Source organism: Chlorocebus sabaeus, chromosome 6, assembly GCF_047675955.1.
Source record: "Chlorocebus sabaeus isolate Y175 chromosome 6, mChlSab1.0.hap1, whole genome shotgun sequence".
NCBI lineage: Eukaryota > Metazoa > Chordata > Mammalia > Primates > Cercopithecidae > Chlorocebus > Chlorocebus sabaeus.
In genome coordinates, this window is record NC_132909.1 from 9,297,698 (window position 1) to 9,319,700 (window position 22,003).

The following is a 22,003-nucleotide window of genomic DNA, read 5'->3' on the forward strand; positions in this document are numbered from 1 at the left end:
CTCACTGTGTCACTTGAGGTGCTCTTCCCTTACCCACTGAATGTCCCCAGGAGATCATGTATCAGTTAAACTGCTATTTTGCCTCTTAGTGCCCATGCTTGTACCCATTCACCCAGCTCCCAACATCTTATTGGGAAGCTGCTCATCACCAGCTTCGGGGGTTTTCTTTTTCTTTTTCTTTTGTGAGACAGAGTTTCTCTTTTGTTGCCCAGGCTGGAGTGCCATGGCACGATCTCAGCTCACTGCAACCTCCGCCTCCCAGGTTCAAGCAATTCTCCTGCCTCAGCCTCCCGAGTAGCTGGGGTTACAGGCATGTGCCACCATGCCTGGCTAATTTTTGTATTTTTAGTAGAGACGGGGTTTCACCATGTTGGCCAGGCTGGTCTCGAACTCCTGACCTCAAGTGATCCACCAGTCTCAGCCTCCCAAAGTGCTGGGATTACAGGCGTGAGCCACCACGCCCAGCCTTTCCCCCACATTCTTTCATGATAAGGCCCACTAACTCCAAAGCCAAAATTCCTAGTTGCCCAGAAAATCGAGTTCCCCTGTCCTTTAGGGCAGGGATGGCTTCGTCCCAGGACGTGAGTGATCTGAGCTCTGTGCTACCAGTGCTGCCAGGAAGGAGAGGGCAAAACTGCATTTCCATTGTAAAGCGATGCCAATGTTCGGCGTGCTGCATACATGTCAGCAGCTGACGACTCCCACGCGGTCACAAGGCACTGGCTCTAAGCGAATTTGCTTAGCTCCCACCAGCTGCTCCTGGTGTTTAGTTCTGAGGTTTGTGCATTTTGTGGTTGACATACTAAGGCACAGAGGTTGAGTCAATTGTCCAAACTCACTCAGCTATGAAGTAGATAAGCCTGGATCCAAACTGTGTGAGGGACCATGAGTCCATGCCCCGCATGCCCCACTCACTGCCCCTTGGGTCAGAGGATGCGGGCCAGGCACATGCAGGGCTAGCTAGAGGCCATTCTGTCCAGCCTGTCCGAGGTCAGCCACAAGGCCCACCCACTCTGGCAGGAAGACCGCTTGCGGCCTAAAGACCATGTTGAAGGGGGAGTTGGGCAGGGTGAAGTTGGCCAGGTAGACAGTGTCCCCACCTGCGAGGTAGGCGGCCCAGACCCCGAAGGTGCCCACAGTGATGATGGTGTGGTTGCACTGTGTGAGCAGCGCGAAGTCCTTGGCAGGTGAGCCCTGGAGGCCATTGCCAGCGAACACCACGTCCCCAAGGGAGCTGTTGATGTTGTCCCGGCACCAGGCCATGTCATCGCTGGTGACCACAAAGACTGGGAGGCGCCAGCGGGCCCGGAACCAGTCCAGGGCCCACTGCAGGTAGCCCCGGTCGGCCAGCACCCCCTTCCATACACGCGGCATGACACGGACATAGTCCCCCCGGCGCACATGGACCCCCACGAAGGTCGCCTGCCCTGCCCACTTGGCCTGCAGGCCCCGCAGGAACTTCTGGGCCTCCTCACGCACGTGGTCATGCAGGGTGAACTCCTGGAGGATCTCGTGGCGGAGGTGGTGGTAGAAGGTCCAGGAGCAGGGGTAGCCTGTGAGGCGGACATAGCGCCCAGGGATGTGGCGGTACTTCTCCTCCATCCAGTCGTTCAGGTGGTAGTTCTGCCAGGGGATCCTGCTGGCCGTGGCACTGTGCAGCACTGGCAGGGTGATTCTGAAGATGGGGGCCAGGGTGCTGTGCATCTGGACTGGGATGAAGGCAGGCCGCCCGTTCATCTTGGCCAGGGCATACAGCGTGGCGTACTCACCCATCTGGTTCCCCAGGCGGCCCTTGGAGTTGATAGTGAACAGCCCCTCTCGGGGGAGGTGTCTCGGGGCCAGGACCACATGGGCTGAGTATGCCCAGGGCGTGGGCACCAGAGCCAGGCGCTGGTGGCAGTGAAAGATGGTGGACACCACAAAAATGGCAAAGAGGAAGTAGAAGGTGGAGAAGGAAGGGCAGGTGGCCCAGAATCCCTTGATGGCTGCGGGGAGGAGAGAGGACATGGTCAGGAAGGAGGGCTGGGGGGACAGCAGTCTCTTCACCCACCCCCTGCCAAAGTCATTCATTCACTCAATCCATCCAGGCCTCTGTCCTGAGTGCCACAGGGCATGGGAGGCCTCAGAGCACAGACCCTGGGGTCTTCCCACCCGAGACTGAGTTCCAGCTGGAATTCCCAGGCTTACCAGCACCTTACAACTTCAGCCAAGTTACTGCACCTCGCTGAACACAGTGGTTTGTTCCTGTAATCCTGGCACTTCGGGAGGCTGAGATGGGAGGATCACTTGAGCCCGAGTTCAAGACCAGCTTGGGCAAAAAATGTAAGAACCTATCTTTACCAAAAAAAGAAAAAAAATGTGTTTTAAATTAATCAAGCGTGATGGCACGCACCTGTGGTCCCAGCTACTTGGGAGGCTGAGGTGGGAGGATTGCTTAAGCCCAGGAGGTTGAGGCTGCAGTCAACTGTGATTGTGCCCCTGCACTCCAGCCTAGGCAACAGAGCAAGACCCTGTCTCAAAACCAAGAAGTTACTGAGTCTCTCTGAGTCTGTTTCCTCACCTGTTAAATGCATATAAGTATACGGAACCATTGGAAAGTGTCAATATTCAACCTGATTTTACCTACACTTACGGCCATTTCTTTTACTTTTACTTTTTTTTTTTTTTTTTTTCTGGCGATGGAGTCTTGCTCTGTCACCCAGGCTGAAGTGCAGTGGTGTGATCTCGGCTCACTGCAACCTCCACCTCCCGGGTTCAAGCGATTCTCCTGCCTCAGCCTCCTGAGTAGCTGGGATTATATGTATGCACTGCCACGCCTGGCTAATTTTTGTATTTTTAGTAGTGACAGGGTTTCACCATGGTGGCCAGGCTGGTCTTGAACTCTTGACCTTGTAATCCATCCGCCTCGGCCTCCCAAAGTGGTGGGATTACAGGCGTGAGCCATCGTGCCCGGACTACTCACGGCCATTTCTATGGTTCTACCTCACAGAACTACCTCATGGGGTTACATGAAGATTAAATGTAATGATTTTGTAAAGCAGTGCCTCACACGCAGGAAATGCCCTGTACATGTTGGAAAATCAATGCCTGCAGGTGCAGTGGCTCACACCTGTAATCCCAGCACTTTGGGAGGCTGTGTAGGGCAGATAATGAGGTCAGGGGTTTGAGACCAGCCTGACCAAGTTGGTGAAACCCCATCTCTACTAAAAATACAAAAATTAGCCGGGCGTGGTGGTAGGTGCCTGTAATCCCAGCTACTCAGGAGGCTGAGGCAGGAGAATCACTTGAACCCAGGAGGTGGAGATTGCAGTGAGCCGAGATTGTGCCACTGCACTCCAGCCTGGGTGATAGAGCGAGACTGTTTAAAAAAAACAACATAAATAAAATCTATACTTGCAGAGTATCTATTACATGCCAGGCACGGTGCTCGGGGCCAGGAAGCCAGCAGAGGACAAAACAGGTAAGAATCTTTGGTGCCCATGCAGAGGGAAAGAGCACAGGCGGGCCCAAGTTAATGGACAAGCTCTGCCTTCTGCAGGCTGGTGACCTGGAGGTGTTACTTAACTCCTCCTCTCCTCCTCCATGAAATGGGGCTGCCACACTCCTGCACTGGTAAGTGCTAAGCGTCTCCTGATACTATTAGTGGGTGTGGCAGGTTCAAGCCGACCACAGACTCTGGACTCCCTTTCCCTTGAATCCGGGCAAGCTCATGACTGCCTTGACCAGTTTAATATGGTGCAAGTGAAATTGTGTCCGTTTCTGGCCCAGGACTTAAGGTCCTAACAGCTTTCACTGCTTGCCTTGAGAATGTTCTCTCTGTGCTATCATGTCAAGCTGGAGAGTTCAGCTTTTGTTTTTTGAGACAGGTTCTCACTCTGTCACCTAGGATGGAGTGCCAGTGGTTGGATCACAGCTGGGTTCAAGGGATCCTTCCACCTCAGCCTCCCCAGTAGCTGGGACCACAGGCATGTGCCACCATGCCCAGCTCTCATTTTTTGTAGAGATGGGGTCTCACTATGTTTCCCAGGCTGGTCTTGAACTCCTGGGCTCAAGCAATCCTCCTGCCTTGGCCTCCCAAAGTGCTGGGATTATAGACATGGGCCAGTTTTAGCTTTTGTACGTAGGGCTATGATTATTTATTTATTTATTTATTTTACTTTATTTTATTTTTTGTGATGGAGTTTTTGCTCTGTTGCCCCGGCTGGAGTGCAATGGCACAATCTCGGCTCATTGCAACCTCTGCCTCCTGGGTTCAAGTGATTCTCCTGCATCAGCCTCCCAAGTAGCTGGGACTACAGGCACCCACCACCATGCCCAGCTAATTTTTGTACTTTTAGTAGAGACAAAGTTTCACCGTGTTGGCCAGGCTGGTCTTGAACACTTGACCTCAGGTGATCCACCCACCTCAGCCTCCCAAAGTGCTGAGATTACAGGCGTGAGCCACCACACCCGGCCAGCTCTTTTTTGGGCAACCACTTTGAAATATAATTCATATACTATACCATTCACCCACTTAAAGTGTGCAATTTAATGGCTTTTAGTATATTTACAGAGCTATGCAACCAGCACAATTTTTGAATATTTGCATAATCCCCCACAAAAAAAACCCCACACCTTTTAGCCATCTCCCCACAATCTTCCCTGCCCCTTGTCCCCCCACCAACTAATCTCCTGTCTCTATGAATTTGCCCATTCTCTATTTTTCATGTGACTGTAATCACACACTCCATGGCCTTCTGAGTCTGGCTTCCTCACTTGGCACCGTGTTTTCAAGGTCCATCCACGCTGTAGCACGTGTCACAGCCTCACATCTTTTCTTTTTCTTTTCTTTTCTCTTTTTTTTTTTTTTTTTTTTTTGAGACAGTGTCTCACTCTGTTGCTCAGGCTGGAGTGCAGTAGCGTGATCTCGGCTCACTGCAACTTCCACCTCCTGCATTCAAGCGATTCTCCTGTGTCAGCCTCCCGAGTAGCTGGGACTACAGGTACAGCCACCACGCCCAGACAACTGCCTCACTCCTTTCAAAGCTGCAAGTCCCATTGTTGGGGTAGACCACAATTTATTCACTCGTCAGGTGACAGGCACTGGATTGTTTCCAGTTTTCGGCTGTTGTGAATAGTGCCGCCATGAACCTGCGTGCTGGGTCACAGGGTGAACTCTACATTGAATCGTTTCGGGAGCTGCCAGGTGGCTGCCCCAGTTTCTGTTTCCACCAGCAGCACGGGAAGGCCCCATTTCCCAGCCTCGCTCGCCATCGTGTTTGGTTGTGGTGGGTGTGCAGGGCCATCTCACCATGGGGCCCACGGTCCCGGTCCTCGCAATGGGATGGATAGTCCCTTCTCCGGGGGCTCTCCAGCTCTCCCCAGGGCTCCCAGAAGGTCCTCTGCTCCCAGCCTCTATAATGTCCTTATCGGCTTTCTCTTTTCCCCTTGTCCACACCTCTGACCAATGTCCTATGGTTTCCCTGTGGCCACTCCAATGGCTACAACTCAGCAGTCATCCCCTCACCCCCTCCCACCCCATTTCTGCTGAAGCCCTGGTTGTCATGGGCTCACCCCCAAAACTTCTGGCTTCTGCCTCACCCCTCCCAGCTCCCCATCTTTCCCTCCACCTGTCCCCTTAAACATCGGGGTCCTGCAGGCCTCCTCAGCTCTCACCCTCCTCAGCTCTCATCCTCCTCTATTAGTTCCTCTGACCCTTTTGAGAAGCCTGCTCTGGGCCCTCCTTGAAAGTCTTGTGTGGGTCCCCAACAAGGCCAGCTGGCCTAAGGCCTAAGATAAATGCCTCTGGCGCTGCTTTAGTTTCCAAAAAGTGAATTAAATCTGCCCGAGCCCTTTTTCACTGAGCTGGTAAAAACTGTGTCCCAAACATGATCTTGCCACCCATTCAGCTCAGGGTCCTGCCCCACGGAGAAGGAGCTGTGCTCTGAACCCAGCTGGAGCCCCTGGGCAGGTCCCAAGGCTAGGGCTGGGGTCAGGGGGGTGCAGGGCAGGGACGGAGCCTGGGCTACTGGCCAAGGGAAACCAGCTCAAGACAAGGGTGCTCCCCCGCGGGGTCCATCTTCATGTTGTGTGATTCGTGCAGTTGCGTTGAGACAGGCCCCACACTTGCTTTAATGATCTGGCGTCGCCATCTTAAAGTCCTTCATAAATTCTAAAAAAGGGATCCTGTGTCTGCATTTTGCCTCGGGCCCTGCAGATCAAGCAGTGGGTACCGCGGCTGCCCTGGCTTTTCCTGGAGTCTCAGGTGCTCCCTCTTGTGGCTCTTCTCAGCCTAGACAACCAGAAAGCCACAGAAAAGCACCAGCCAAGGCCGAGGCTGCGAGGGTGCTGGCAGGCCAGGCCCATCTCAGGGCTCGCTGTCCTGGCCCACGATTCCTTGTCAGCCATTTTCCTCAGGGGGAGGGGCAAACGCCAACCTGTCCTGAACTCATCTGGGACAACCCTGGCGTGGAGGAGGGTCATGTGGCTATTTACAGACTTTACTTCTCTTACTGTGAACACCCATGTGCTTTGCTGCCTAAAACAATATGTTTGACAATGTGATGCAGCCCAGACCTGCCATGGGTGCCACGTCACATACAGACTACGCGTCCGACAATGGGGCCAGAATGCAGAAGGTTCTGGAACACGACTGTCCCAGAGAGCTCAGATAAGAACCCGTGGGCATCTCAGCTCATTTAGTCCACACGACTCCCTCTGCCCACCATGAGGAAGGTCCATTCTTTCATCATCATTTAACAGATGAGGAAACTAAGGCACAGAGAGGTTAAGGAGCTTGTTCTCGGTCACACAGCTAGGACAGAGGTGGATTTGAACCCAGGCAGTGTGGCTGGGGTTACCATCCTGGCCTTTTTGAACACGTCCAGGGAGGGCAGGCCCTACCCAGCCACACTCTGCCCAGTAACTCCTGCGGTGTGACCTGCCCCGCCTCGTGGGGCCTCTGTTATGTCTGGGTCACCGAGGCAGGAGTTGGAGGTCTGTGCGAGCCCAGCACTGGGGGTCTCTCTGGGTTGAACCCACCTCACAGCTGTGCCTTGGGCAGGCCCAGCCTTCTGTGGAAGCTGAGGGTGAAGGTCTCCAGCCCTTAAAGAACTCTCCCCGACAAAATAAACCAGTCTCCTTCCCAGCTTGGGGCACTATTTGCTTGGCTCTGGCAGCTCTGTCTCTTCTTCCCCACCTGTCCCCAGGCACCCGCAGGGGCACAGATCAACTCAGGCAGTTCAGGCTGCAAGGAACAAAAGCGTCCCTCCAGGAGCCGGAGCTTAAGAGACTTCGCCCAGGTGGGGAGGACGATGTAGCAAGACCTGAACCTTCTTCCTCAGTTTTCTGTGGCAGCAAAGCTGGGTTCTGTGCTGGCCGTGGCCTCAGGAGAAACGCCCTCCACGTCACCCCACTTACATCTGCAACCCCCGGGCCCCCGTGGCCCCTTTCCCACTTGCTTTGCTCCAAGGCACTTGGCACTTTCCAACAATCTAGAGCAGGGAAGGACCTGCGCTGCTGGGGTCTCCCCCTTCCTCTCCAGACACTGAGCCTGACGATGCCGGGGTCTGTGTTCCCAGTGCACACCCCCAGCGAAGTCCCATACAGGGAGAGCTCAGGCAGGGTCAGTGGAGGGACCCACACCTGAATCCCGAAGTTCCACTCTGACTCGCACAGCCTGGACCCCTAGCTCTGACATGCCCCCTCTGATACGGGGGGCGTCTCAGCCCCACTCAGTCCTCCTGCAGCTAATGCCCCTCCCAGCTTTTGGAGTGACTCCCTTCTTTCAAATTCGATGTCCCCGTCCTGCTCCTGCCGAATCTGGCCCCCTCCAACGTGGTACCTAAGGGTCCAGAATCAAGGGTTGCCTTGGCTGTGCCCTCACACCCCCTGGGGCAGGCCTGGGGCAGTGGGTCCCAAGCCTGTCAGGATTGGGCCCACACTACAGCACGATAAACACTGGGGTCACCCAGGGCAGCAGGTGCCGTGCCCCAACCCCATGAGGCCCTTGCTTTTCTCAGCGGGAAGTGACAGAAAACATTATCTTTCTTTTTTTTTTTTTTTTGAGATGGAGTCTCGCTCTGTCGCCCGGGCTGGAGTGCAGTGGCCGGATCCCAGCTCACTGAAAGCTCCGCCTCCCGGGTTTACGCCATTCTCCTGCCTCAGCCTCCCGAGTAGCTGGGACTACAGGCGCCCGCCACCTCGCCCAGCTAGTTTTTTGTATTTTTTAGTAGAGACAGGGTTTCACCGTGTTAGCCAGGATGGTCTCGATCTCCTGACCTCGTGATCCGCCCGTCTCGGCCTCCCAAAGTGCTGGGATTACAGGCTTGAGCCACCGTGCCCGGCCTGAAAACATTCTTTTTCTAGTCAACCCATTGGGAGATGGAATACAGTAGACACCCACATTTGCATGAAAATGTCACGATGAAAGCACTGAGGCCTCATAGGACACCGGCACTGGGGAGGTGCTTTTGAGCACCCCGGGGGTCCCCGCCTTCTCCCTCTGCCATGGGCCCAGGTGTTCTGGCGCCTTTGTTGCCTTCCCGCCATCTTAGAAAGTGACTGAGGTCTTTTGAATTCCGGGGGCTGGTCTGAACCTTCCAAGAGCACAGATTTTTACGGCTTGAAAATGACTGACCTTAAGGCTCAGTGAACCCACAGCTGACTGAAGGTTCCAGAGGGGAGGAGGAGGGGCTGGCTTGGGGTCACACAGCCAGAGGCAGGGGCTGAGCAAAGTTCCCAACAGCGACTGTCTGCCAAAGGTCAGCCCCTGCCCGATTGGCCACCACGAGGCGGGGCTGAGCCAGTGGGCAGGGGTAGAGTGGGATGGAGCGGGAACCCCGACTGGCGGCCTCCCGTCCTACCTGCGGTGAGCCTCCTAGGCCAGGCTGCTCGGGGCTGTCCTGCTGCTGGACCGCCAGGGGCAACGGCGCTCACGTCCCACACCGTTGCGGGTGGCCTGGCTGGCAGGGGTCCCTGTGGGGATAGCGTGGCTGCGGTTGGTGAGGGGATTGGGGCGGGAGGGGGGTGGTGGTGTTAGATTCTGCGGGCTCCGCTCTGAGCCCCCGCCCAGCCCAGAAACCCCACTAGCCTGGGGCCTGAGAACAGCCACGCCACTCCCTCCTGAGAGCCCACCGCGCCACAGCTTGGAGGAAGAGCCTGCGGGGAACTGGCTGCGGGACGCTGTCTTCTTGAGTGCAGGTTTGGCCAATGTCGGGGCCTCAGGGCTCGGGTAGGGGGTGCATGCCAAGAGCCAGGGAAAGGAAGCCTGGGTCCCAGATGGACCCCACGCCGCCCAGGCAGGCCTCCTATGGATCTGCTGGAAGCAAAGCTGGACTCTGTTTCTTAAAGGGGGGTATGGGCTCTCTGTGGGCCATGACTAGTTTCTGGATCTCCCAGGAACACTAGGGAACTCACATCCTGGTTCCTCAAGGTGCTAAGGGCCAGAGGGTGCCACCCCCTGAACTATCCAGCAAGAGAGAAAGGGGACATGGGGGGCTGGTCCTTAACAGGATGCCGCTGAGGGCCAGGCGGGCGGCCGTCACCCAAGTGGGTGCAAAATGGCGCCAGGCTCCTTGGGAGGGCAGAGGGTGAGGCCTGTCATCTGGGGCCAGGGGAGGCAGCGTCTGCATGTGGCCAACAGCAGTGGGGACATGGGCTGTGAGGCCAGGCTGGGGCAGGTGTGGCCTACCCCTACCCCCAGGGTGCCCTAGAGATGCCCAGACCAAGGGCATGCCTGGGTGCAGATTCAGAGCCAAGGGCCTGGAAAGGCTCTGAGGCCCCCAGTCCACAGTGAGCTCCTCACAAGAGGCTGCTGGCCCTGGAAGGGGAAAGTGGGGGCATTTCAGAGTCCAGTCTTTCCCAGTTCCTACCATTCCTGGGGTCTGGGCTTCTGCCCCCACGGGCTCCCTGGCATCTGGCACCCTACCCTGTCCCAGCTCCTGCTTTCCTGTCTCTCTCTTCCTCATTACCCCCCACCCCCAACATCTGTTCCCCCATCTGCTCTGGGGAACTCTGGATGGGTGGAGAAGGCAGAGACTCTGGTCTCTAGGCCCTGAGGCCCAGGACAGAGGGTGGGGGCTGAGGTGACCAGAAAGTCCCAGAACTCTAACTTCCGGTCCCCACACCCTGAGTTCTGAAGGGAACCCAGGTGTCTGCTTCTCCTGACCCCATGGGGATCCCATTGTCCCGCTCCCAAGCCCCAGAGCCACCCAGGTTCTAGCTCCCAGCATCCCTTTCCTCAGCTCAGCTCTCTGGGCTTTGCACTGGGGTGGGAAAGGGTTAAGGGTGGGGCAATGGGGGTGGGTGGGTGGGTGGCAGAGAGGCCGGGTTGTTTGGTGATAATCCCCTTCCGTGCCCAGGGTGTGGAAAACAAGGTTAGGGCCCCATGTGGGAAAGGCCATGGCTCTGATCCCCACAAGCCTGGGCCTCGGTCTCTCACTTCTGATCCCCCGCCAGGCAACCCTAGCCTGTCCCCTTCCCTCCCCTCCCCAGGGCCTGCTGGGCTGGGTGTCTCTGAGCCCACCTGCCTGCCTATCCCAGCCCCCAGGCTATCCGAGCCTCAGTCTCCCGGCTCCCTGTGGCCTCTGGGTGCCTGGCCTCTGTCTCGGCCTCTCGGCCTCCTGTCTGTTCCTCTGTCTTTGCAGCAACTTCTCTGTGCTGAGCCCCTCCCCCGGGCTGGCTATCCTCTCTCTGCCTCTGTTTCTTTGTGACTGAGTCTTCAACTATCCCTAAGCCCCCTCTCCTGCCCAGCCCTGCTTTCTCCATGTCCCTCTTTAGGTTTCCACGTCTGTTGGCCTTGGCCAGCCCCTCTGCTCCAGCCGCTCACTGCTCCCCAGGGCCCCCTGCCCCTCGACACTGATGGATAACTCTGGGGTGTTAAGCTACGGATTAGTTCAGGCAAAATTCTCGATTTTGTCTGCGTTCTTTCCCCTTTGGGTTATGTAAACAGTAATTCTCCCCAGATGGAACTATTTTCCTCGCTTCCATGCAGCCGGGGACGGGCCTGGACGGGCTGGGGGTGGAATGCTCCAATTCCACAGGACGCCTCCAGGAGGGGTGGAGGCTGCGGCTGAGGTCCCCAGCCCAGCCACCTCTCTTCCCTCCAGGTGCTGGCTCTGCTGTGACCATGCCCGTGACCTTTGCCCTCCTGCTCCTCCTGGGCCAGGCCACTGCGGACCCATGCTACGATCCACAGGGCCGCCCCCAATTCTGCCTCCCGCCAGTGACACAGCTGGCTGCCGTGGCGGCCTCCTGCCCTCAGGCCTGTGCCCTGTCCCCAGGAAACCACCTTGGCCCCGGGGAAACCTGCAATGGCAGCCTAACCTTGGCCCTGGGTGGCTCCTTCCTCCTGACATCTGTCAGCCTTCGCTTCTGCACCCCAGGACCCCCAGCCCTCATCCTGTCTGCTGCCTGGGCCTCAGGGGGTCCCTGGAGGCTGCTGTGGCACAGACCCGCCTGGCCTGGGGCCTTGGGGGGCCCTGAAAGGGTGACCTTCCACTCCACACCAGATCCTAAGGCCACTGTGGTGGCCCGCCACCTCCGCGTGGAGTTCGGGGGCCAGGCCGGGCTGGCGGCGGCTGGGCTGAGAGGCCGCTGCCAGTGCCATGGCCATGCTGCCCGCTGTGCCGCCCGTGCCCGGCCTCCCCGCTGCCACTGCCGCCACCATACCACTGGCCCGGGGTGCGAGAGCTGCCGCCCGTCCCATCGAGACTGGCCCTGGCGGCCTGCTACGCCCCGGCACCCCCACCCTTGCCTACGTGAGTCCTGCGCCCTGTACTCTCCCTACCTTTGCCTGCCTGCCACTGGGTCCTTTGTCCCTGTGGAAGCAGGATGTTCCCTTCCCTCCCTGGAACTGGGTGCTCCTTGCCTTTCACCCCAGTCTCAGACTCAGTCCTCTCTGTACCTCCTCCCTGCAGCCAGTCCTGTATCTCAGCCACACATGGGCCTGTCTGCTCATGAGGGGCTCAGCCTCTCCCCAACACTCATCAGCCTGTGATAATGGTGATGATGATGATGATGGTAGTGATGGTGGTAATGGCGATGATGATGGTGATGACAATGGTGGTGATAATGGTGATGGTGGCGGTGATGGTGGTGATGGTGGTGGTGGTGGTGGTGGTGATGGTGGTGATGATGGTGGTGGTGGTGGTGATGGTGGTGGTGGTGGTGATGGTGGCGGTGATGGTGGTGATGATGGTGGTGGTGGTGGTGGTGGTGATGATGGTGGTGATGGTGGTGGTGATGGTGGTGGTGGTGATGGTGGTGATGTGATGGTGGTGGTGGTGGTGATGATGGTGGTGGTGGTGGTGGTGGTGATGGTGATGGTGATGATGATGGTGGTGATGGTGGTGGTGGTGATGATGGTGATGATGGTGGTGGTGGTGATGGTGGTGGTGATGGTGGTGGTGATGGTGATGATGGTGGTGATGATGGTGGTGATGATGATGGTGGTGATGGTGGTGATGGTGGTGGTGATAGTGGTGATGGTGGTGATGGTGATGGGGATGATGATGGTGGTGATGGTGGTGATGGTGGTGATGGTGGTGGTGGTGGTGATGGTGATGGTGGTGGTGATGATGGTGGTGGTGGTGATGGTGATGATGGTGGTGATGATGGTGGTGATGATGGTGGTGATGGTGGTGATGGTGGTGGTGGTGATGATGATGGTGGTGGTGATGGTGATGATGGTGGTGGTGGTGATGATGGTGGTGGTGATGATGATGGTGGTGATGATGGTGATGGTGGTGATGGTGATGATGGTGGTGGTGGTGGTGGTGATGACGGTGGTGATAATGGTGATGATGGTGGTGATGATGGTGGTGGTGGTGGTGATGGTAGTGATGGTGGTGGTGATGGTGATGGTGGTGATGGTGATGATGGTGGTGATGATGGTGATGGTGATGATGATGATGGTGATGGTGATGGTGGTGGTGATGTGATGGTGATGATGGTGATGGTGATGATGGTAGTGGTGATGATGATGGTGGTGATGGTGATCATGGCGATAGTGGTGATTATGGTGGTGGTGATGATGATGATATAATAACTATTTCCGAGCACCCATCCCAGGGCCTGGCTGGATGCAGGTACTTGGGTAATATTTATTGAACAGTTGTAGGGGAACAGGGCAGCTGGATGGTACCTGACTCCTCAAACCAACCACAAGGGGAAAGTATTCGGTCATTAAACACATATTTATCAATCACCTACTGTGTGCCAGGCAGGGACTGTCATCAGGCCCATTTTACAGATGAGGAGACTCAGGGCTAGAGTTCAGAAGTCCCCTGCACAAGGACACACAGTGGCTGCGTGTGGCAGGGCCAGGATCTGGGCTCAGGAAGCCAAGTTCTAGGGTCTCAGCCCATCCCTGCCAAGCTCCTGCCAGGTACTGTCACACCAGGTGCTCTAGGGTGGCAGACAGGAGGTAACAGACAGGAGCACGGCCCTGGTGGCCTGGCAGCCAGACTATTTGAGCGTGAATCCCGGCTGCTCTGCTTACCCGCTGTGAGAGCTTGAGCAAGTGACCTAACCTTTCAGTGCCTCAGTTTCCTCCACCATAGAGTGGGGATAGTAACAGCACATCCTTTACAGGCTGTAGTGAAAATTAAATGCATTAACATACATAAAGCCTTTAAATAAAGCCCAATGTGGTACCTGGCAGAAAGAAACGGCTTCCTGAGCGCTGGCCAAAGTCACCACTCCCCAGCTGAGAAGGTAAGGCTCAAAGAGAGGTCACTTGCCCTAAGTCTCATTGCCAGCAAGGGATTGAACCCAGGGAGCCCTGAGTTCCTAGATGCTGCAACAATCCACTGGTCTATCCAGCTGGACAGGTGCCCCCCAGGAATGTCCCGTGAGATGTCCTCTTTCCCGAAGGTGCTTCCAGACCGGGCCTTCCCTACCTCTCTCCAGCAGCCCCTCCTCAGAGACAGCCAGTGTCAGTTCCTTCTGGCCCTGACCCCCTCCCTCCTCCAGCCTGAGACACTTGGTAGAGGGTCTGAGGTCCTGGGAGGTAACTCTACCAACAGACACAGACACACACATGTGTGCAAGTGTACCCTGGCCTTCCCTCTCCATCTCCCATGCTCTTTGCCTCCCAGCCCTCTATTTCTTTGTTTTTCTTTTGAGACGGAGTCTTGCTGTCACCCAGGCTGGAGTGCAGTGGTGCCATCTTGGCTCACTGTAACCTCCGCCTCTGGGGTTCAAGCCATTCTCCTGTCTCAGCCTCCTGAGTAGCTGGGATTACAGGTGCACACCACCATGCCCAGCTAAGTTTGTATTTCTAGTAGAGATGAGGTTTCGCCATGTTGGCCAGGCTGATCTCGAACTCCTGACCTCAGGTGATCCGCCAGCCTCAGCCTCCCAAAATGCTGGGATTACAGGCGTGAGCCACTGTGCCTGGCCTCTGCCCCTTTATTTCTTCATACATGAAGATCACATGGGCTAACTTACAGACCATCCCCATTCTTTGGCCAAATCTTTTACCTAAGCAGGGGAGTGAGGGGTGAGACTCACCTGGCCTGAGGATGAGGCGGCCTTCATCCTGGGCCTGGACAGGGCCTGGGCGCTGGGGAGGCTGTCCTCCTGAGGGTCACCACATTCTCCCAGACTGAGCAGGGCAGTGCCCTCCAAACCCGGGTAGGAGACTGACAATGCTGCGGTGGAGAAAGGTCAGGGTGGCCAGGTGAGACTAATGCCTGCGGCAGAGCTGTGGGCTTCACAGACATCCTGGTCTGCATCTCCCCTCCCTCATCTGAGTTTTCCACAGGGGAAGTGAGGTGAAGCAATTACCCTTGGGTCAGAAAGAATCCAAAGCCTGACTCAACCCACTGAGCATCTGAATACCTTTGCCACCTCGAATGCCCACAAAAACCCTGGGAGGGAGGGATCTAGATTCTCTCTAGACAGGGAGAAAAGAGAGGCTGGGAGAGGGCGAGTCGTTTTCCCAAGAACACGCAGCTGTCTGAGCTCCCTGATCATCCTGCAACTCTTCCGGGCTCCCAGGGACCTGCCAGTCCAGGGCTTTCAAACTTCTTAGAGTCAACACACCCTGTCCAAGTCTCTTCAAAGAGTGTCCATGAACCTGGGCAGCATAATGAGTCCCCGTCTTTACAAAAAAAAAAAATTTTAGGTAGCCTGGTGCAGTGGTGCACGCCTGTGGACCCAGCTACTGAGGAGGCTGAGGTGGGAAGATCCCTTGAGCCCAGGAGTTGGAGGCTGCAGTGAGCTATGATGGCGCCATTGCACTCCAGCCTTGGCGAGAGTGAGACCCTGTCTCACACAAAAAGTGGTCTATGAACCCCCTGCATCAGCATCTCACTCTGCAGTGCTTGCTGGAAATACAGATCCCTGGACCCATCAGAAAGCCTAGGGATGAGCCCTGCAATCTGGCTTTTGTTGTTGTTGTTTTGGGTTTTTGCTGTTGTTGTTTGTTGTTTTGAGACCTTTTGCAACAGGTCTCACTCTGTTGCCCAGGCTGGAGGGCAGTGGTGCAATCATAACTCAATGCAGCCTCCAACTCCCGGGCTCAAGTGATCCTCCCACTTCAGTCTCTAGAGTAGCTGGGACTTACTGGTATGGGCCACTATGCCCTGCTAATGTGTTTTTAAGAAAAACGACAACAAAACATTTCCCTGGTAATTCTGACGAGTAGTAAGGTTTGAGAGCCACCTTAAAAAACCTGACAAAGGCTCCCAGGATAATGCATATTTATTATTATTTAGCATAATCTTCATATGAGGATTACTGGAGTGAGCTAAGAGCTCAGACTCTCAAGCTACAAGACCCATGTTTAAGCCCTGCCTCCAACTACCTGCTAGCTGTACCTCTCTGTGCCTCAGCTTTCTCCCTCTGTAAAATGGGGGTGATAACAGTGCCAGCCTCATAGAACCCTTGTGGAGATGAAATACATCAAACACTTAGCACAGGGTGCCCTGCACATGGGAATGCTAGACAGCCAAGTAATTGCTCTCCGCCAGGCCTGGGCTAAGCACTTTCTATCCACTTCATTTCATTTAAGCCTCATGAAGTAAACATTATAAATGCCATTTCACAGCCAATCAAACTACAGAAGGGAGAAATCACTTGCCCAGGGAATACAGTCAGAAAGACAGAAAGCTAACAGGGTCTGATTCCACAGGCCATAGCCCACTCTTTTTGTTTTTTGTTTGTTTGTTTTTTTGAGATGGAGTCTTGCTCTGTCGCCAGGCTGGAGGGCAGTGGCGCGATCTTGACTCACTGCAACCTCCACCTCCCGGGTTCAGGAGATTCTCCTGCCTCAGCCTCCCGAGTAGCTGGGACTACAGACACAAGCCACCACAGCCAGCTAATTTTTACATTTTTAGTAGAGATGGGTTTCTGCCACGTTGGCCATGTGGGTCTCGAACTCCTGACCTCAGGTGATCCACCCACCTTGGCCTCCCAAAGTGCTGGGATTACAGGCATGAGCCACTGCACCCGGCCTACCCATTTAAAAGATGAGGGGCCAGGCACAGTGGCTCATGCCTGTAATCCCAGAACTCTGGGAGGCCGAAGCAGGTGGATCATGAGGTCAGGAGATCAAGATCATCCTGGCTAACATGGTGAAACCCCGTCTCTACTAAAAATACAAAAAAAAAAAAAAAAAAATTAGCCAGGTGTGGTGGCATGCACCTGTAGTTCCAGCTACTTGGGAGGCTGAGGCAGGAGAATCACTTGAACCTGGGAGGTGGAGGTTGCAGTGAGCCGAGGTCGTGCACTGCACTCCAGCCTGAGTAACAGAGCGAGACTCCGTCTCAAAAAAATAAACAAAATAAATAAATAAATAAAAAGATGAGAATGGAAATGTCCTGGGAACCAGGCTTAGCTAGAGAGACCCAAGCATTCTCTTCTACCTTGGACACTCACTGCTTCCTTTCATGAGGGCAGGGCCATGGGAAGAAAGCTGGGGACTGGAGAGGAGCATACCTGGCCCTGATGTGCCCCCACCCCATCTTGCTCGTAGCCTGCTCCTGCAACCAGCACGCCCGACGCTGCCGGTTCAACTCTGAGCTGTTCAGGCTGTCGGGCGGCCGGAGTGGGGGTGTTTGTGAGCGGTGCCGCCACCACACAGCCGGGCGGCACTGCCACTACTGCCAACCAGGGTTCTGGAGGGACCCTAGCCAGCCTATGTCCAGCCGCAGGGCCTGCAGGGGTGAGTGTGGCCTGTAGACAGACCTGGGGGGAACAGAGGCGGGGCTAGACTCCTAGGGCTGAGGGAGGAGGGGCTAGGGGCTGGGACTGAGGGAGGAGGGGCTGGGCCTGGACTCCTGGGTCTGAGAGAGCAGGGGCTGGGGGCCTGGACTCCTGGGTCTGAGGGAGGAGGGGCTGGGGACCTGGACTCGGGGCCTGAGGGAGGAGGGGCTGGGGCCTGGACTCCTGGGTCTGAGGGAGGAGGGGCTGGGGACCTGGACTCCTGGATCTGAGGGAGGAGGGGCTGGGGACCTGGACTCCTGGGGTTGAGGGAGGAGGGGCTAGGGGCTAGGGCTCCTGGGACTGAGGGAGGAGGGGCTGGGGGCCTGGACTCCTGGATCTGAGGGAGGAGGGGCTGGGGGCCTGGACTCCTGGATCTGAGGGAGGAGGGGCTGGGGACCTGGACTCCTGGGGTTGAGGGAAGAGGGGCTGGGCCTGGACTCCTGGGTCTGAGGGAAGAGGGGCTGGGCCTGGACTCCTGGGTCTAAGGGAAGAGGGGCTGGGCCTGGACTCCCCAGGCTGAGGGAGGAGACATTGTGGAATTAGGAGGGGCATCTGGGGCCCCGATACCCCATGCCCCCAGCTCCTCTGCTCATGTAGCCTGCCAGTGCCACCCTATTGGGGCAACAGGAGGAACCTGCAACCAGACCAGTGGGCAGTGCACCTGCAAGTTAGGGGTCACAGGCCTGACCTGCAACCGCTGTGGCCCTGGCTACCAGCAGAGCCGCTCCCCCAGGATGCCCTGCCAGCGTGAGTCTTGAGGGGCCAGGCCACAAGCCTGAGTAGAACGGGAAGGAGACATCCCAGGTCTCCAGTGAGCAGGTGCAGTGAGGGCTGGGGCCTTGGGAATTGAAAGCCCAAGGCTGGAGGCTGGACTCTGGGCCCTCGGATAAGCAGGGAATGAAGTTTTGGACTCTTGAGGAAAAGGAGGCTTGGGGCCTGGACACCTGCGTCCCAGGAGAGGAAGGCACGGGATGCTTGCACTCTTGAGTCCTAAAGGAATAAACACTTAAAGAGTTTGGGTGCCTGCATTCCCGGGGCAGGGGCAGGGGAATCCTGGGGGAAATTACTAAGAGGTTACTTTCTCCTTTGGTCTCACAGGAATTCCAGAAGCAACAACCACCCTTGCCACTACTCCTGGTGCTTATAGCTCTGGTAAGACAGTCTGGCATGGAGGTCCCTGAGTGGCAAGTGGGACTGGGGATGGGCTGACTGGGTCCCCAAATGGGGATACATGGGTCACCCATTGAGCCCAGTCCCAAAGGTCTGGGTGCCCCAGCTGGCCATCAAGATGGAATGGAGGGATGGGCAGGGGCAGAAGGCTGTGGTCTAAGCCCCAGGAGCCCACTGCAGACAGCCTGACCCTCCCCAGACCCTCAGTGTCAAAACTACTGCAATATGTCGGACACCAGGGTATATATGAGCCTTCGGAGGTACTGCCAGCAGGACTATGGTGAGTACTGGGGAGACAGGATAGCTGAAGGCTACACAACTGGTTCTGATGACTGCTTCTAAGCCACCCCCTTTCTGGCCTTCCACTTTCTCATTTTAAATGGCAAGGAGCGTTGGATTCCAAAGGGCCCCTTCCTGATCTAGAAATTGATGGGGCAGAAGACAAATGGGGAGGGGAAGTGGGGAGGGGGCATTCACTACCTTCCTGTGTCTCCTCTTTCACTATGTTCTTGGGCTTGCAGAGTTTCATCATCCCCTTCAGCCTGACATCTCTGAGGGATGGAAGAGTTAGGGGAACTGGTTGAGTGGAATGAGTTCTTGCCCTGTCCACCCTATCTCAGAGACCCTTTCTGCTTCCCTTCATGGTCCCAGATATTTGAGCCTTCGTCCCAATCCCCATAAAGACTTATCCCACAGTTCCCTAATCCCCAGTCCACATGGGCTCCATGACCCTGGGGTCTATGACCTCAGGCTATTCAGCTCTCCTAAGACACTCAGGAGTTCGGCCCAGCCAACAAATCTAGACCAACGCCAGCTATTTCTCTCAATGTATAGGACCGCAGACTTCTTCTCCCTCAGGATCCTCATCTGGTCACTAGTGTTCTAGGCCTTCAAAGGTGGAAAGCTTTTCCCCACCTTCCACAGGGATCTCCTGCCCCGCAGACCCAGCTGGCTAGTCAGAGTTCCACCCAGCCTCTCAGAAAGCACATTTCTCTGGCTGGGCACGGTGGCTCACGCCAATAATTCCAGCACTTTATGGGGGCCGAGGTGGGCGGATCACTTGAGGTCAGAAGTTCGAGACCAGACTGGCCAACATGGTGAAACTCCGTCTCCACTAAAAATACAAAAGGGTGCGGTGCCAGGATCCTGTAAACCCAGCTACCCAGGAAGCTGAGGCACAAGAATCACTTTAACCCAGGAGGCGGAGGCTGCAGTTAGTTGAGATCACACAACTGCACTCCAGACTGGGCAATACAGTAAGATTCCGTCTCAAAAAAAAAAAAAATTATGTTTTTCTGAATCACTATCAGTATGACCTCAGCCCTCACATTCCAAGGACCAATCTCTTCCTTCTGGTCCTCCAAATGTATCCCAGAGTCCCTTCCCCAGTAATGTGACCCCTCCTTCCCAAGAATTCCACCATTGATACCTTCTGACCCCACTGTATTAGAGACCCTGGACCTGCGTCCTCTGCCCTGTCCCCAGCACCACCTACTGTAGTTTAACTCCTTGTCTCAGAGGTGTTTCCTCCAGCGGGCCCCACCCCTCACGATTTAGGGTCAAACTCTCAAAAGTTCAAGGTTTCTCTCCCCACTGCGATACCAGCAGCTCACCCACCGATCTCGGGCTCCTGCCCACTGTGACTGACCCCACGAGACCCAGAGGTACCCTGGAAGCTCCCCATGACCTGGGCTGACATCTCCCCTCCCCACAGTTCTTCGGGCGCAGGTGCTAGCGTCTGAGGCGGCAGGCCCGGCATGGCGGCGGCTGGCCGTGCGCGTGCAGGCCGTCTACAAGCAGCGGGCGCAGCTCGTGCGACGCGGCGACCAGGACGCCTGGGTGCCCCGCGCCGACCTGGCCTGCGGCTGCCTCCGCCTACAGCCGGGCACCGACTACCTGCTGCTGGGCAGCGTGGTCGGCGGCCCCGACCCCACGCGCCTCATCCTAGACCGCCACGGCCTCGCGCTGCCATGGAGGCCGCGCTGGGCCCGGCCCCTGAGGCGGCTGCAGCAGGAGGAGCGTGCCGGGGGCTGCCGCGGCGTGCGGGAACCCACATCCAGCCCCAGGCCGGAGCATTAGATGTGGGCTGCGGCCGCCTCCAATGCCAACAAAGAAATTTGGGAGCGACTGGGAGCTGAGCCTTATACCTTGACGGTGCGCCGTAGAGAGCCAATAAGACGTCGCAGAGCCCCGACGTCACTATGCATGCGCCCACGCCACGCAGGCGTGCGGAACTTTTGGCAAAAGGCGGCAAAGAGGACTACTGGTTCCAACTGTTTCTCCTTTGGCTTGTGGCTTATTCCCCGCCAGTGATCTATTTCCCCCAATAAAGTCTCAAATCTTGGGGAATTTTTGTCTACAGACCCCTGATCGATGCTGGCACCGTCTCTACAGGGAAGCGAACAAGGCCTTGACTCAGTACCGTCTCTACAGGGAAGCGAACAAGGCCTTGACTCAGAGCTGAAGGTAGGACCACAGCACCACAGCACCCTGACAAAGTGGCCAATCCAATGAGAGAGCTCTTATGACGTCATTGGGTGCTAGTCAGATTGGTGTTGACTGATGATAGGCCAAAGGCCAATGGGCGGGGCTTGTTTGGAAAAGGTGGGAAATCTCACAAAGGGAAGGACAGCAGTTGCAGATTTCTAGAAAATTCCAGATGTAGAAACTTTTGGTTTCTGATTGGCCTCAGGATAGGCTCTGAGAAAGGAATTAAGAGACTTTGAGTGACTCATTTTTGAGAGAATAGCCAATCGGAAGCCACAGAGTGGTATGACATAACTTGGTGCTAAGGGGAATTGTATTCCCACCCCAATTGGCTACCTGCAGCCAGAGGGGAGTGGCTCAAAAGGCAGGAAGCGGTAAGTACCACGGAATGGAAGGTTGCCACGGCCTGGGACCTTCCTTGCCACCCTGACCTCTGCCCCTGCACCCACAGCAAACAACATAATCTCAAATTTGGGTGATCTTTTCAGGAGAGTCACTGAGCAGGTACTCAGGGAGTCTTAGAGGAAGAGATGTGATTTAAGGTCCATTTGTTTGTTTCTTTCTCTTTTTAAAAAAATGTATTTTATTTATAGTTATATTTACTTATTTATTTTTTGAGATGGAGTTTTGCCCTTGTTACCCAGGCTGGAGTGCAATGGCATGATCTCAGCTCACTGCAACCTCCACCTCCCTAGTTCAAGCAATTCTCCTGCCTCAGCCACCCAAATAGCTGGGACTACAGGTGCACGCCACCACACCTGGCTAATTTTGTATTTTTAGTAGAGATGGGGTTTCACCACATTGCCCAGGCTGGTCTTGAACTCCTGACCTCAGGTGATCTGCCCACCTAGGCCTCCCAAAGTGCTGGGATTACAGGCATAAGCCACCGTGCCCAGTCAAAAATTTTTATTTTATTTTATTTTATTTATTTAGTTTTTTTGAGACTGGGTCTCACTCTGTTGCCCAGGCTGGAGTGCAGTGGCTCTATGGCAGTTCACTGCAGCCTTGATCTACTAGGCTCAAGCAGTCCTCCCACTTCAGCCTCCCAAGTAGCCAGGACCACAGGCACAGGCCACCATGCCTGGCTAATTTTGTTGTTGTTGGTACAGACGAGGTCTTGCTATGTTGCCCAGGCTGGTTTTGGACTCCTGGGCTC

At 55.8% G+C, this 22,003-nt stretch overlaps 2 protein-coding genes across 2 annotated transcripts; one reads left to right on the plus strand and one right to left on the minus strand.

The window, feature by feature from the left end:
• Positions 1 to 477: 477 nt before the first annotated feature.
• LOC103234988 (galactoside 2-alpha-L-fucosyltransferase SEC1-like) lies at positions 478 to 20,080 on the minus strand. The gene is made up of 4 exons (XM_007997450.3): positions 18,841 to 20,080; positions 14,494 to 14,633; positions 8,844 to 8,955; positions 478 to 1,985 (listed from the first exon to the last, which is right to left on the minus strand). Exons 1-4 carry the CDS (start codon positions 18,890 to 18,892, stop codon positions 961 to 963), a joined length of 1,329 nt encoding a protein of 442 aa, XP_007995641.3. The 5' UTR covers positions 18,893 to 20,080; the 3' UTR covers positions 478 to 960.
• On the plus strand, positions 10,356 to 20,709 carry NTN5 (netrin 5). The gene is made up of 6 exons (XM_037991351.2): positions 10,356 to 11,738; positions 16,961 to 17,149; positions 17,788 to 17,937; positions 18,289 to 18,342; positions 18,560 to 18,640; positions 20,075 to 20,709. The coding sequence occupies exons 1-6, from the start codon at positions 10,967 to 10,969 to the stop codon at positions 20,437 to 20,439; spliced, it is 1,611 nt and encodes a 536-aa protein (XP_037847279.1). The 5' UTR covers positions 10,356 to 10,966; the 3' UTR covers positions 20,440 to 20,709.
• The last annotated feature ends 1,294 nt before the right edge of the window (positions 20,710 to 22,003 follow it).

What these genes read in the sequence shown, in the direction of transcription:
- NTN5 (XM_037991351.2), top strand. Translation starts at nt 10,967, where the DNA reads ATGCAGCCGGGGACGGGCCTGGACGGGCTGGGGGTGGAATGCTCCAAT. An exon ending in GCACCCCCACCCTTGCCTAC is followed by an intron (nt 11,739 to 16,960) that starts GTGAGTCCTGCG and finishes TCTTGCTCGTAG; the next exon opens with CCTGCTCCTGCAACCAGCAC. An exon ending in CAGCCGCAGGGCCTGCAGGG is followed by an intron (nt 17,150 to 17,787) that starts GTGAGTGTGGCC and finishes CTGCTCATGTAG; the next exon opens with CCTGCCAGTGCCACCCTATT.
- LOC103234988 (XM_007997450.3), bottom strand. Translation starts at nt 18,892, where the DNA reads ATGATGAAACTCTGCAAGCCCAAGAACATAGTGAAAGAGGAGACACAG. An exon ending in GAAAGAGGAGACACAGGAAG is followed by an intron (nt 14,634 to 18,840) that starts GTAGTGAATGCC and finishes TCTCCACCGCAG; the next exon opens with CATTGTCAGTCTCCTACCCG. An exon ending in CCGCCTCATCCTCAGGCCAG is followed by an intron (nt 8,956 to 14,493) that starts GTGAGTCTCACC and finishes CTATCCCCACAG; the next exon opens with GGACCCCTGCCAGCCAGGCC.